General features: G+C 43.1%; 1 protein-coding gene across 3 annotated transcripts in view; it reads left to right on the top strand.

Moving 5' to 3' along the window:
• Positions 1 to 12506, top strand: part of TMEM192 (transmembrane protein 192) — a 28828-nt gene extending 16322 nt beyond the window's left edge. The window contains exons 4-7 of one of the 3 annotated variants that reach the window (XM_032413137.1): positions 3009 to 3143; positions 10053 to 10155; positions 10475 to 10554; positions 12146 to 12506. In XM_032413137.1, coding sequence (XP_032269028.1) covers positions 3009 to 3143; positions 10053 to 10155; positions 10475 to 10554; positions 12146 to 12258 — 431 coding nt within the window. In that variant the 3' untranslated portion in view covers positions 12259 to 12506. The other 2 variants (XM_032413138.1, XM_032413139.1) reach the window with 2 other exon arrangements.
• Positions 12507 to 15985: the final 3479 nt, after the last annotated feature.

Raw genomic sequence — 15985 nt, 5'->3', positions numbered from 1 at the left:
TAGGTATTTTTGCCTTGGTGTTCAAAGTTCCTACCTTTTTAAAAGACCCTCTTTTTCGGGCGCCTGGGTGGCTCAGAGGGTTAAGCGTCTGCCTTCGGCTCAGGTTATGATCCCAGGGTCCTGGGATCGAGTCCCTCATCGGGCTCTCTGCTCCTTGGGAGCCTGCTTCTCCCTCTGCCTCTCTCTCTCTCTGTCTCTCATGAATAAATAAATAAAATCTTAAAAAAAAAAAAAAAGACCCTCTTTTTCAGTTTGAGTCCGGAATAAGTACTTTTAGACATTTTGAAACCAGATTTGAAATTAATTTTTTTCCCAGAAAAACAGCTTTACAGAATTTAAAGGGCAAGCTGCGAGTTCATCCGCTCAGTGATGTTCTCAGTGGAAGCTGCAGGGCCCCGCGATAACAGAGAAGCATTTTATAGAGTTGGCTGATTTTGACTCTTCACGAAGGGGGGACATTTTTACTGCTCCCTGAGGAAGACCTTGGCTTGTATCTTCAGTGGCTGTTGTGTAGTACTTGTTTTTGGCCAGGAGATGTCACTATAACCTTTCCTCCCACCCACAAAGATAAAAGCCAAAACCCTTTTTTTTTTTTTAAGATTTTATTTATTTATTTGACAGAGAGACACAGCAAGAGAGGGAATACAAGCAGTGGGAGTGGGAGAGGGAGAAGCAGGCTTCCCAACGAGCAGGGAGCCCGATGCGGGGCTCGATCCCGGGACCTGGAATCATGACCTGAGCCGAAGGCAGACGCTTAACGACTGAGCCAGCCAGGCGCCCCAACCAAAACCCATTTTTAACTTAAAGACCTTATATGCATTATGACCAAAATAATGTTCAGTCTCTCAAGTGAGCGGTCTGGAAATAGTATTTTTTTTTTTTTAATTTTATTTATTTATTTGACAGAGAGAGAGAGACACAGCGAGAGAGGGAACACAAGCAGGGGCAGTGGGAGAGGGAGAAGCAGGCCTCCTGCGGAGCCGGGAGCCCAATGCAGGGCTCGATCTCAGGACCCTGGGACCATGACCTGAGCCGAAGGCAGACGCTCAACGACTGAGCCACCCAGATGCCCCTGGAAATAGTATTTTTGAGGCCCACCAAGGGATTGTCTGATCTTTACCTTTCCGCTCACTTTGAAATTTTTTTTTTCTTTTTTAATATTTTATTTATTTATTTGACAGAGAGAGAGAGAGTGAAAGCAGGAACACAAGCAAGGGGAGTGGGAGAGGGAGAAGCAGGCTCCTGGCTGAGCAGGGGGCCCAATGCAGGGCTCGATCCCAGGACTCTGGGATCATGACCTGAGCCGAAGGCAGATACTTAACAACTGAGCCACCCCAGCGCCCTCACTTTGAAATTCTTGCTAACATATGACACTTAATGTTTCTAAGCAATTGGACCCTTATTTTAATCACAGATGGCATCACTTTTATGTTGCTTATATAAGGACCCAGAAAACCAAAGAGATTGGGGCAGGTATTAACCGTGTTTCTATTTTTTTTAAGTATTTTTTTCTTATATGAAGAATAAAAAGGTAAATCTATGAAGACATAGAACGTCCAGCTAATCAGATGAGTGTAACCATTGTTTCAATGGCAGGTGATAGTATTGTCAGATAGTGATTAGCTTTAGCCTGACATCTTCTCTGTATAAAATTGGGGAAATAGTATTTCTCACACAAACTCTGTTGTAGGAAGAAGTGAACTAACAGTGCCTAGTAGGTATTCAATAAATGGTAGGTATCATCAGCATTATTATAATAATTTTGGTTTCGGGGCACCTGGGTGGCTCAGTCGGTTAAGCATCTGCCTTCAGCTCAGGTCATGATCCCAGGGTCCTGGGATCGAGCCCCACATCGGGCTCCTTGCTCAGCGGGGAGCCTGCTTCTCCCTCTGCCTGCCATTCCCCCACTTGTGCTCTTTCTCTCTCTCTCTGACAAATAAATACATAAAATCTTTACATAATAATAATAATTTTTGCTTCGTGTAATCTTTCACAATCCCAGGCACACCGCCGTACAACCCTTCCTCCAAGCAGGTCCCTGTGGCAGACTCAGTCATACCCTACACGATGGCAAGACCCAGCCTCTTTGCTCCAGAATTTTATTTTTCTCTTATGCTGTATTTTTCAAAATAAAAGTACAGAACAAGGCTAATGGTCTTCAAAACCAAATAATAGATATGCTAAGTGTGTGTGTGTGTGGGGGGGGACAGTTCATATTTATCAAATAGTTGCCAAGCACCATTCTAAGTATTTTTCACATATTAACTCATTTATTCCTCACAAGAGCACTGTGAGGAAGGTACTGCCATTCCCATTTTTCAGACAAGTTGAGGAGCAGAGGTGTCAGGTCATTTGTCCACAGTCAGCAGCGTGTCCCAGATGTCCACCCAGGCGGTCCCCATAACTGCAACATTCTTAACCTCCGTGCAGTTCTCTGTTGTTACATTATGTGACCAGAATGGGCCATGAGGGTCCTCAAGTGCCTCTGGATTCTGAAGAACTGGGATAATGCAAATTTCTAAAAACTGCATCCCTATTTGTTTATTTATTTGAGAGAGAGAGAGAGCAGGGGGAGGAGCAGAGGGAGAAGGACAAGCAGACTCCATGCTGAGCGTGAAGCCCGACAAGGGGGGGCTTGATCCCATGACCCTGAGATCATGACCTGAGCCAAAATCAAGAGTCGAATGCTTAACCGACTGAGCCGCCCAGGAGCCCCTGCATCCCTTTTTAAATGCACATGGGACTCCACACAATGCCATTGTTAATCATTTTATAGAGCAAAAAATTTCTTAGTTTTTAAGAAAATCCAGATTCTTACGTAATTGTATTTTGGAGGCATCATTAACTCTTAGATGTGTTGGGGTTTTTCCCTCAAGAGAGCAGCAGGTTGGGGTTTTTACCTTAGCTTCCTTCGCTGCTCAGTAGAGAAGGGCCTGGGTGCGCGCCTGCCCCTGCTGTGTGGGCCCCCACGGGCCTCTGCTAACCCTGCGCTTCTTTCTCCTCCTCAGGCAGCACGGCTCTCCTCCTCGTGCTGTGCGTGCAGCACTCCTTCCCGGAGCCCAGCAGGTTGTATCTTGACCTCATCCTGGCCATCCTGGCCCTGGAACTCATCTGTTCCCTGACGTGTCTGCTCGTTTACACAGGTGAGAATTACAAGGAGACTGTTGGGCTAAAGACCTCTGACTGCTTGTTTCATCCCTGATAATGGGAAGCGTGGCCATTATCGTCGTGGCAAGGCTTCTCTAGCAGCTGCGAGCCTGTTTAGCCCCTGTACCTTTCATTACTGACCACATCCAAACTTCCTCAGTTTCAAACCAACAGCAAGATACCAGTGAGTGATGCTCCTAAATTTGTGTCATCAACTAATTTTTGTCAAGTCAAGTGACACCTTATCATTAAAAAAAACAAAAAAATTAAAAAGGCCCACAAACATCTGCTTCTTCAAAGGCAACTGAGATGTAAGTCTGGCGTTTAAATTTGAAATGACGAAATACAAAATAAGTAAATAAATAAATAATGCATGCAAAACTGCATTTATCCCGGACTTGCTTTAGGATAAACCATTTATGAACTCATTTTCTAAATTTAGAGCTGTCTAAGGGTTGGTCTGTTTGTCTGTCTCTCTCTGTCTTTCTGTCTCTCTCTCTCAGAACTCTCATTGGTAAAATTAAAGTAAGCTTTACTTTAGAGGGGCACCTGGGTGGCTCAGTTGGTTAAGTGGCTGATTTTTGAATTCGGGTCAGGTCATGATCTCAGGATCCTGGGATCGAGCCCCACATCAGGCTCTGTGCTCAGCGGGGAGTCTGCTTGAGGAATCTCTCTCTCCCTCTAAAATAAACAATCTTTTCAAAAAATAAAGTAAGCTTTAGGGGCGCCTGGGTGGCTCAGATGGTTAAGCGTCTGCCTTCAGCTCGGGTCCTGATCCCGGGGTCCTAGGATCGAGCCCCGCATCAGGCTCCTGGCTCAGTGGGAGGCCTGCGTCTCCCTCTGCCTCTCCCGCTGCTCATACTCTCTCTCTCTCTCTCTGTATCTCTGTGTCTCAAGTGAATAAATAAAATCTTAAAAAAAAATAAAAATAAAGTAAACTTTAGATATGTTAACATGAAAAATAGATGGAAGGATACTTTTAACAGAAAAAAATTCAAGCCCTGGAAAAATCTAGATTTCATTCCTGTTGCGATATTGACATGCAGTAAAACCTGTCCAAAATAGTAGCTAATTTTCTGGCACTGCATAACAGTTATTTTGTGACAATAAAATATCTCGTGTATCCATTTTGAAAGAGGTCATTTCTTTTTGTTATGAAGGACAAAGTCACATGGGTCTCAGCTTATGTTTCATTTTACTGATTTTTTTTTTTCTGTGCATCTCCTTAGGCCTACAGAAGAGTGTTTAGAATATGAACGGGGTGACTAGTTTGTAAATGTGAATGTCACATTATTGATTGATCTTTGTAAATTTTTCTGTAGTTATCAGCTAACGATGAGCCAAATTATGGAGAGGATTACATTTTGTACCTCACTTTAAAAAAATAAATGTATATCACCCACTTAACTTCCTAGAAAAGAATGAGACTAGTTTTAAAGTAAGGTTAATTTTTCAGTATATAAGAAACAGCTTGCTATTTCCATAAAGTGATCCATATGACAAATGAATATTGAATTAACCTTGTTGATTGAGATCAGTTCCAATCTACAACATGTCTGTCAAATGCTGTAAATGAGGTCATAGTTGAGATCTGAATATAGAATTCACTTAGCCTGTTATTTTAGTACTCTACAACTTTCATTTACTACAAGGGGTGCAAGCCTTCTTGTAGTATTTTCTGTAATACCTATAGAATGCTCTGTGACATAGAAGGAGGTGACAATATTCCGAAGATCATGTGAATGTCATCATGTAAATAAGGGGAAATTAATACTGTTAAAATGTAGTCCAAGATTTATTTCTCTAGGACTTACTGTACTTTTTAAAGGATTTGCTGTAGCATTTATAATTAATTATAAATAAGACAGCTTGGGGCACCTGGGTGGCTCAGTTGTTAAGCGGCTGCCTTCGGCTCAGGTCATGATCCCAGGGTCCTGGGATCGAGCCCCACATCGGGCTCCCTGCTCAGAGGGAAGCCTGCTTCTCCCTCTCCCACTCCCCCTGCTTGTGTTCCCTCTCTCGCTGTGTCTCTCTCTGTCAAATAAATAAAAATTTTAAAAAATATATATATATATAAATAAGACAGCTAATGTTAGAAACAAAAAGACAAAACCCTGAGAGTGTATAAGAGGCAAAGGAAACAGGTATTGCAAGAATCCTGACAGGAACTCATTTTTACAGTTGGACACAAATAGTTACATGACACCTAAACTTAAATAAAAAGGGTTTTCTTTCATTTTACTCTTTTCCACTTATTTTAGTATATTGTCTTCCTAATTAAAAAGAATTGCTTTATTCTATACTCAAAGACTTAGTAGCATATTTCATCTTTATTTACATTAATTTTTAAATTTTTATCTGAATAAAAACACCATTAAAAACTGTGTTGTTAAATCTCAAATGAATATGCTTCCTACTGTAAGAAAACCTGATAATTGGTATTCAGACTCACAAAGTAAATAGATGGTTTACATAGGACAGGTTTATAATAATTATAATTATAAACTTAGGGTTTCTGCAAATACTGAATTTCTTCAGAAGATTCAAGTATGACTGTCTAATCTCCACATCCTCAAGAGTAAGCTTAACTTATTAAATTATAATGTTCCTTTAAATGTACTGTAGGTTCTGACAGGAGAGATTTAGGGAGTAGCATCTAGAGACAAATGTTGCTTTTGTTCAGTGTCATAGAAAATTTAAGGTTGGTTTCCTGATGTATGGATTTTTCTTGTTTCTCTATACTGAAATGATTTTAAAAGATAGTGGATTTGGTAACATTGATAGTGACTCTTGAGGACGTGATTCTTTGATGTACTAATCCTAACCTAACCTTGACTAGTTTATTTGCATTTTAAGTAGTTAATCTCTAGAAACCAAGATGGACCCTTCTCATTGAACACTAATTTGCTTTACTAGGAAAATAAAGCCTGAAACAGTTTTGAGATACTAAATTTGATTAGCTCTCCATTCATTTAAAAAAATAAGCAAAAGAGTCAAGTAATGGCACTCAGTTACCAGCCTTGTATCAGCCAGTATCACGGCTCTGAAGCTGTAAGAGGTTCAGTATAGACAGAAAGAAAATGTAAGTGGTGAACAAGTGCACCTGTCGTTTTTAGTGTTTTGATGTCCTAGTGTGCTGCCCGCTGTCCTTGGCTCGTGATGGAAGGAGTGGTTGGAATTGGTGTTACTGCCTGACGTGTGACCTGTAAAATGCTGCTCTGTTTTAAAGACCACGGAGACCTTTCTATTTTGTCAGACTGTGGTGTCTTTTATTTCTGTCCCCTGACTTTTACTTTAATACTGTATAGCCCTTATTTCCTGTCCCCCGGTTCAAGAAACTTACACTTGTTCCAAGCTTCTTCCTTTGTTCAGGAGTTATTATGGGGAAGATCCCATTTCCAAGAACTACGATGTGAACATCGAACAACTCGGATTCACTGGCAGCTGTCGCATAAGTCTCGATTCTTGGCCTTCATCTTTACTGGATGACTTTGGACTCAGCTTACCTCCTGGCAGTGTACCCCTCACTTGCTCCGGGCCTCTGGCTTTCCTGGTTTCCTGCCTGCCTCACTGGGGCCCCATAGTCTCCTTTGTCGAGCGCTCTCCCTGAGGGAGCCCCGGGGCTCTCAGTCTGTGACCTCTAACCTGTGAGCTGTAGCACCTCAGGTTTTGTGCCTGTGCCATTCAAAGCCATAAGGTGCTTCTCATTTCCCACTTTCTTGCCATACCTGAAAGTCAAGGGCATCTAGGTGCAGGGCACGCTTGGTTCTTTTGGCATCATACTGTCTGCTTCCTCCTGTTCCTTCCTGCCGGACCCTCTGCACATCTCCCACCTTTCTCACTTTCAACCTCTTCACTTCAGCTTCTTGAGCCCAGTTCTCAGCTGAGAGCGCACATTAGAATCATATGTGGAGCCTGGCAGTTCCACAAAAGGAGAAACAGAGAGTGTCACGTGACTCCGCGTATATATCCAAGACATCGCCACGAAAACATGTACACGATTGTTCAAGGAAGCGCTGTTTATAATAGCCCAAAGGGAAACCATCTAATTGATGTCAGGATAAACTGATGAAGAGATAAACAAAATGTGTTTGATCGATACGATAGAATATTTTTCAGTCCTAAAAAGGAATGAATACATGGACTGATGTACTGATATGTGCTACAATGTGGATGAGCCTTGAAAACGTTATGCTAAGTGGAAGCAGCCATTACGGACGGTCTATTGTATGAGTCCGTGGATACGAAATGCCCAGAACAGGCACACGTATAGAGAGAGGAAATAGATTAGCGGTTGCCTAGAGCTGGGGTTGGGGGCAGGAGGCAAATGAAGAATGACCGCTGATGGATACCGGGTTCCTTTCTGGGGTGATGAACATGTTCCAAAATCGACTGTGGAGGTGGTTGCACAATTTGAAATACTGAACCATTGAATTGTATACTTTAGACGGGTGAATGCATGATACGTGAATTATATCTGAAAAGTTGTTATAAAAAGGGAAAGAATGGCATGTGGAGCTTTTAAAAAATGTGGTGCCGGAGTCTAACCCGTTTCCCCTCCCCCTCATCATGAGGCCCGGCGCATACAGTTCTCGTGTTCAGTCCAGGTTGACAGTCCCAGCCTCCAGCCTGGCTTTCTCCCCCCTTGTAGCCACTCTGGTGGAAACTGACTACTCATTCCAGCCCCGTCCCAGAGTTATTATTCAGGCAGGGCAAAGCCCCAGCCCAGTTAACGATTATCCAGAGGTGCGAATTGTCCTGGCCTGTTGTCACCCCTGAGAGGTGGGGAACAGCGGCCTTCACTGTGTCTGCTCTCTGCCTCTTTGCCACGCCCCCCCCCCCCCCCAATTGCAGTCATCTGCTGCGGCCGCCACAGTGCAGTACCTGGACTGGGTGACTAAAAGCACACAGATTCATTTTCTCACAGTTCTGGAGGCTGCCAGTCCAAGGTCAAGGTGTGGTCAAGCTTGGTTTCTCTGGAGGCCTCTCTTCTCGAGCTGCCTTCTGGCTGTGTCTTCACGCGGCCTTGTGCTCTGTGCAAGCACATCCTGGTATCTCTTTTGTCAGAGCAGGGCCCCACCCTTAGTACTTCATTTAATGCTGATTACCTCACCGAAGGCCCTATCCCCAAAGACAGTCACATCAGGGATGAGGCTTCAACATGTCAATTTTCGGGGAACAGAGTTCAGTCCATAACATCACTTATCCCCACAAACGGCCAAGTTCATCGGTGGCCTTCAAACTGCCACATCCCCTGGGTCCTCTCCATGTCTTCACCTTTCTGGCAGTGAACACCGACTGCTCTTTCCCGGTTCTCCTCCTTCCTCTCTGGAGATTCATTTCCATTCCCTTTTAACAGATTTTTCCCCACCTCTTTAATACTGGCAGGTTTCAGCGTTCCCACGTCCTTTTTCTCTACATACTAAAAGTTACGCATCTACACACTAGGGGGCAGCCCTCAGATGAACAGAGCCACCCAAACCTTTATAGTCACCTGCTTGGTGATCATTTCCATCCAGGCGTTACAGTGTAGCAAGACAGAAGGGACCTGGACATCCTTCTCTTCTTCCAAACCTTCCCCCATCCTGTCCCTCCTCCCCTAGCTCAGCTAACAGTGCCAGCCCACAGCTCTTGCTCAATCTGACCTTTTTGTCGTCCTGGATTCTTCCTTCCACCTCACTCTCCCTCCCTCAGTTATCAGTCCTGTTCAGTCTGCCTGCCTCCCACATGTGTCTCCTCTCCTCTGTCATTCCACTGCCTCGATCAGACGCTCCTCACATCCTGCGTGGATGATTCCAGCAGGCACGTTACTGGTGTCCCTTCCTCTGTCCTCTTAATTCGTATTCCTTCCTCCTGCCAGTGTAATTGTATTCAGAGATAACTCTGATCATTAACAACTTCCCTGTTCAGAGTTTTCCTAAAGGCCTAAGGAAGAAAATCTGAAATCTTGGTGTGGCATAAAAGGCTCTCCATGAGCTGGCCCTACTCAGCCCTGCCCTTCAGGGATGATGGTGAGCTAGTGACTCCCATTTACCCTCAGGACAAAATCTGAATGCCTTGACATGGCAACACCAGTCACTCACGTCTTCCCTGCCTACCTTTCCACCCCCTCATACACACACACGCACGCACGCACGCACGCTCGCACCCACACCACTCCTCAAGGTCCTAAGTGTTTGTTCAGGCTCTTCCTGTACCTAAAACATCCTTCTTCTCTCTTCCCCTAGTTTGTGCGATTAGTTCTCGTGTTTCCCTCAAGGCTGGACTCAACGCCCTACCATCCTCCTTCTCCAGGATTTTCCCTCCCATCCCACTCCTGCTTAGTTAAGGGGCTGCTTTCCAGGGCTGTCACAGCTCCTTGTGCAAGCTTTGATTTTGGTTCTTTTCATATTGTCTTGGAATGTAGAGTTATCATCTATATTTTTCCCTGGACCAGTAGCGCTTTTTATAGGGTAGTATCAACAATGGAGGCTTCAAAGTCATGATTCCTGGATTGGAAACCCGGCTACGTATTTAACTCTCCTGGGCTTCACTTTATTGTAGAAAGTATGCGTAATAAGGGCATCTACTTCAGGGGGTGATTCTGAGAACTGGATGAGGCCGTCCATGCACAAGAGTTCACCTGTGCCTTCTTCTGTGTTTTAAATTCACAAAAAAATCATAGCTGTTATTATCATCAACAATAATGATACTCTCTGTGTTCCCAGTGTTTAGTTCAGGCCTGGCACATAGACTTTCAAAGGCTTGAGTGCCTCAATATTCAAACCTGTTTATTCACTTTATGAAGCATTTTTATCCGCATTAACTTACTTGAAAAGCATAGCCAATTAATATAATTTGAAAAAATAGAAGTAAAAGTTTTTTCATAATTAGATAACCTGACAATAATGACTTTATTATTTTAGTGAAAATTCGAAAATTTAATAAAGCCAAACCACAGCCTGATGTACTTGAAGAGGAAAAAATCTATGCTTACCCCAGCAATATTACCTCGGAGACTGGATTCAGGTAAGCTTTGGGTGGGGAATGAAAGACTACAGAAAGAGAATTATAAGGTTCCTCCCCCCCGCCCCGGATATCTAGAAAACATTCTTACGCTTGGAGTTTATGATTATGCATATGTGCCTTTAGAATTAAGTTTGATTTGCTTACTCCCATTCAGCTGGATAAAACCAAGTCTAATGAAAGAATCTCATTTTGGAATATTACCTTGGCTTACAACATCTTAAGAAAAAGTCACAACTACAGTATGCTGTACTGAAAACTGGGAGGGGACCCATTTGCAAAGAGAGGAATGAGTATTGGTGAATATGTTGATTCTTCGCAGGACTATTTCAAGCCTAGAAGACATCGTTGAAAAGCAAGGAGACATAATCGCCTACCTGAAGCGACACAATGCCCTGCTGAGTAAGCGCTTGTTGACTTTCACTTCCTCTGACCTCGACTCTCCGCCTAGTCGCGCGTGAGAGGCTCAAGGTCAGGACAGCAGTTGCAGAGGAATGCAGAGGAATCTAAGACTGACTGGATGACCTGACAAGCTGTCCTCGGGAATGGCAGTTTTGGCCAGATAACATTTGACAGTTTTTGTTGGAAGCCTGAATTTCGCTCTCACCTGTGTGGCTGTTTAGTAGGTGGGACTTGTGGGTCACTTGAAAGGTACTTCGTAGAGCCCGGATAACTCGAGGAAAACACATGTGTTTGCACATTTTGAAGTTGTTTAACTGTCTGGTTTATCCTAAGATCAAAGGTATAGTTTAAACATCTTCTTGCCCAACATTAGAACCCGGTAATAATTTGGCTATTTATAGGGAGGAAATCTGATATGATGATCCGGTTGAAACAAGGGTTTGATCAAATAAGTTCTTTCCACTCTTAAAGTGATGACAGAAGTCAGTAGTTTTTATGGTTAATGTTGTTTTCCCCTGCAGAGCCTCCTCATGTACTGGACATGCTTGTGTGGTGTGGGATTACAGTTTGGCCCATGTAGCTCTTATGGAGAATTTCCTCTTTGTAAGACCAGTCTCACTAGGTGATTTACTATGCAAACTCCTACAGTTTTCCATTCTCCAGAAATAAGATAATCAAGATTACTTGGACCAGTGTTAGACTGACCAGTGTTGCTCGTTACATCAGCAGCACCTTCCACTGGCAACAGCTGAAATACTTTGGAGAAAACTTGAGAATGTTCCCTTTATTTTAATCCTTCTTCAAAAAGTTGCCATGTGTTTCAGTATTGACTATACCTTGATTAGATCAAGAAAGGTATGTTCTGTGGCTTTACATTGGTCTAAAAAGAACCTTTTTTAGCCTTGAATTACACTTTCTTAAGTTTTATTTATTTAAGTAATCTCTACACCCAATGTGAGGCTTGAACTCAGAACCCAGAGATCAAGAGTCACAGGCTCTTCCAACTGAGCCAGCCAGGCCCCCCTTGGAGTATACTTTTAAATTATGAGAATAAGGTGTCATATAAACTTGCATATAGATATTAATCATATCTAATTCTCCAGGGGAAATGAAGCATTTTGATGAGTAAAGGGCATTATTTCCCCAGTTTTCCTAGTTTGCCCCTTTAATTTATCCATTTGCATTAGCACCTTTATATACTGCCCTAGAAAGCTTAATAGGATGGGAGGGGACATTTGTGATCATGTGTGTTGGTCATTAGCCGAATAATCAAGACCTCATTTGAAAACCCGTAAGCTATACACAACTATTTGGCAGGGGATGTATTGATTTGGTCACATCCAGGTACTTAGGAAGGCAAACACCAGTTTCCTTTAGATCTAGTCATTGATGGGACATTCTAAAAGCTTTCTACCAAGGTAAAAGTGTTGGTATGTCACCTGTAGGGAATCTCCTTGAGGCCTCAAAATGACAATGTTCACAAACTAAAGCCAAAATTATATTTTTTAAAATTCAGATTGTATCCAAGTTTCCTGACTTATCTTCTCTCCCTTCTTTTTTTTTCTTTTTTTCTTTCTTTCTTTTTAATAAGTCTATCTCAAAGCCATTGCCTTCTCTGGAAATCTGTCTCTGTGTTCTGGAAGAAGCTATAAACTGCCTTTGTTGGTCTGCAGCCTCCTCAGGAGCTTCCTGGGTATAATCTGAAACTGGCCCTTGTACATGGAGGGCTGGGAGAGAACAAAGAAAGAGGCAGACCCCTCCAGACTGGTAGGTAGGGGCTTTAATAAACAAGGGAACTTACTTGTTACAAGGCTTGTCTTGGGTGCCTACAGGGTGAGCAGATCCCTGCATCCGCCTGCCAGAATCATGAAAGTTTATAAAGAGGCCTTAACTGGGGGTGCCTGGGTGGCTCAGTCGTTAAGCGTCTGCCTTCGGCTCAGGTCATGATCCCAGGGTCCTGGGATCGAGCCCCGCATCGGGCTCCCTGCTCCGCGGGAAGCCTGCTTCTCCCTCTCCCACTCCCCATGCTTGTGTTCCTGCTCTCGCTGTGTCTCTGTCAAATAAATAAATAAAATCTTTAAAAAAAAAAAAGAGGGCTTAACTGGGTTCAGTCACATATACCATCCAGATCTCTCAACAGCACTCTGCTTTCTCAAAGGTATGTCCTTGGACCAGCTCCCACTGTGCGAACGGTGGGCAGAATATACATTCCAAGGACAGGGGAGGGGGTGAGCAGCCTCTGAAGGCCCAAGTCCAGCTCATGGATGAACTAGCAGTCATGTCCTCTCGATGACCTCCTCCCAACAGCCTTCAGCTATTTTCCTTTTCAAAAGGAAAACACCAGTGGGAGATGGTTCTTATTTAGTTTTAAATGCAATTGGGGTCTATAGTCAGTTTCTAAGGTTTATAGGATGAACTTTGGCTTACAGAGAAAGATACAGTTAAAAAGTTAGGATACTCAGATTCTAATGTACGTCTGTAGAACCACAGAGAATTTTCTAAACTCAATAATGAACATATCAAACAATAAGAAAAATGAAACAAAGTATCAGAACTAGGAGAACGCGGTAATGAAAAAGCACTTTAAATGTTAAGCATTCTATTCACCAGGCAGGTGGTGTGCTAGCACCGCAGATACAAAAGTTAAGAAGAGCCTGGTTTGTAAGGAGGAAGAGGACTAGGATTTCTAGGCTCTGTGCTAAGTGAAATAATGGCCTGTAAGCCCAAGGAACTGTAGGAACTTCAGGTCAGGGTGCCCTGGCAGGGAAGGGGCTGTAGGAATTCCAGGCAAATTAAAGAGTAAAGCAAGGCAGCTACAAAGGTCACAGGCACTGTGTCGAGTCTGAACCAAAAGTGTGAGGGAGGACAGGGAGGAGAGCTGGAGAGCGTCAGATCTGGGAGGGTGCCCTGATGTTGCCTGTGTGAGGGATCCCCTGGAATGGGATCCACTAAAGAGTTTCAAGCAAGGAAGCGACAGAGTCCGTTTTATTTTCAGGAGGATCCGATTACAGTGCAATGTGGAGGAAAGCTAGGTGGCAGAAAGAGTTGGCCCTGAACTAGGGCAGGCATAGTAACGTTTTATTGAAAAGTCTGTATGCATATATGGGTAATATGTATTTCTATAATTAGGGGATTTTATTTCAGATGACAACAGCATCATGACTTAGAAGTTAAAAGCTCATTTTTTAGAAGAGCAATGTTGAAAAATAGAAGGAAAAAAATCATTTGAAATCCCACTGCCAAGGAATTGTACCAATACTGCTTGCTGTCCCGTACTCTCACCCACTGTGGGTGTCATCAGTCTATTTCATTGTAGCCCATCTGATGGATTAAAAAAAAAATGCATCATTGTTTCACATTGCATTTCTTTGACTACTAATGAAGTTGAGCATTTTCCTCCATATTCTTTGGCCTTTTGTCAGTCTTTTGGAATGTGTATGGGTCAGGTCTTTTGCTTATTTTTCTCCTGGGATGTTCTTTTTCTTAACAAACATAATATTCTTTTATATATAAGGAGAGTCCTCAGTTTCTATTTGTTGGAAATATTTCATTGCTTTGTGTTCTTCTGCAGACACTGCAGCGTAGACTTCCTCTGCTGCAGCACTAGTGAAAAAGCTCCCACCAGTTCATCGCTAAAAGCCACATTAGATGTATTCTTGTGTTGAGAGTCAGCAGTGTCTTGACTGAATTTTAAGACACCCAAAGGGTATATTAAAAGGGCTGGAGGCCCTTTTCTTCTTCCAGGGACTCAAACCCAAGTCTTACATGAATCAAGCTAATTCTTTCTCCTCTTTCCTCTAAGGCAGCATTCCCCAACCTTGGTACTACTGATATTTCAGGTTGGATTATCTTTGCTGTGAGCGGCTCTCCTGTGAATTGTAGGATGCTTAATTAGTATTTCTGGCTCCAGGATACCTCTGCATACCCCCCAGTTGTTACAGCCAAAAATGCCTCCATAACACGTGTTTGATTTTATTTAACACTTAGCATTTAATTACTGCCCATGTGCCGGAGTGTATATTCTAGGTGCTGGGAACTCAGGGGTCAGTAAGACAGAAAAGGTTCCTGTTCTCGTGGAGTCTACATTCTAATGATGGTATCAGGGTGGGAGTAGAGGGAAGGTGGAAGTTAACACAATAAACAAGTAAACCGATCATTGGGTTTGATGAGTTTGATTATTCATCTGTAAATCAGACCTCGTGGAGCACTCTTATGTTAATATAACTTATAGAGGGGGTGCCTGGGTGGCTCAGTCCGTTAAGCGCCGCCTTCAGTTCAGGTCATGATCTCAAGAGTCCTGGATCAAGCCCTGCATCGGGCTCCCTGCTCGGCAGAGAGTTTGCTTCTCCCTCTCCCTCTGCCCCTACCCTCCACTCATGCTTGTGCTCTCTCTTTCTATCTCTCTCTCAAATAAATAAATAAAATCTTTTTTTTTAAATGTGACTTATAGAGAAAATTTACCTTCTGTGTACTGTAACCATTCAGAAAATCAAATGGCAGATGAAATGAACTTTATGTTCTTTCCCCATCCATTTTACAGAAAAGACTTATTTTAGTGACTTCACAACCTGACCAGAGATGGTTTTGTAAGTCTTAAATTTTTAAGGAAACAAACCTTGAATATATGACAATCACAAATCACAAAAATCTCAAAACTTGCCCTAGGTTTCCTAAGGAAAACGGTTTCATTTGTAAACCAAGGAAGCCTGTCTCTAATTCTTCTCTGCATTCTAATTCAGTCTCACTTTTCACCCTACTACTCCACTGAAACGGTTCTTTTCAAGGTTACCAAGAATGCCCTTCTGTGTTGCTTGAGCTAGGGATGAGTGCATAGGTCTCCTCTTCCTTAGCCTGTCAGCAGTCATAGACTCAGCTGAGCACTCCCTCCATGATTCATCTTCTTCATTTTGGCTTTCAAGACCCTGCAAACTCCTGGTTGTCTTCCAACCTCATTGGCTTCTTGTTCTGTGTCCTTTGCAGGTTCCTTTTCTTCTCCTTGCACTCCAGAGCTCAATCCCTAGGCCTCTTTCTTCTCCATCAGTACTTACTCTCTTGGTAATCTTGTGGCTTTAATACAGTCTACAAGCTGGCAACTCACAAATGTGTACCTCCAGCCAGGTCTTCTTGAACTCCAGACTCATGTACCCAACTGCCTCATCTAGAGCTCTACTTTAATGTCCAGGACATCTCAAACATAACATGTCCAAGGCAGGGCTGTGCTCCAGAGCTGTTCTCTGTCTCCATGGTGATGGTTCCTCACAGCCCACATACAGTCTCTCAGCAAATCCTGCTGACTTTTCCTTTAAAACAGATCCAGAATCTATCTTCTTCACATGGATTATTGTAATAGTCTCTTAAGTGTCTTTTAGCTTTTAACTGCCACAATCCACCCCCTACACACACACACACACACACACACACACACACACAC

This window comes from Phoca vitulina, unplaced genomic scaffold, assembly GCF_004348235.1.
Source record: "Phoca vitulina isolate PV1807 unplaced genomic scaffold, GSC_HSeal_1.0 scaffold14, whole genome shotgun sequence".
NCBI classification, from domain to species: domain Eukaryota; kingdom Metazoa; phylum Chordata; class Mammalia; order Carnivora; family Phocidae; genus Phoca; species Phoca vitulina.
Note: the sequence above shows the minus strand (reverse complement) of the source record. Positions and strands in the feature narration are given on the sequence as shown.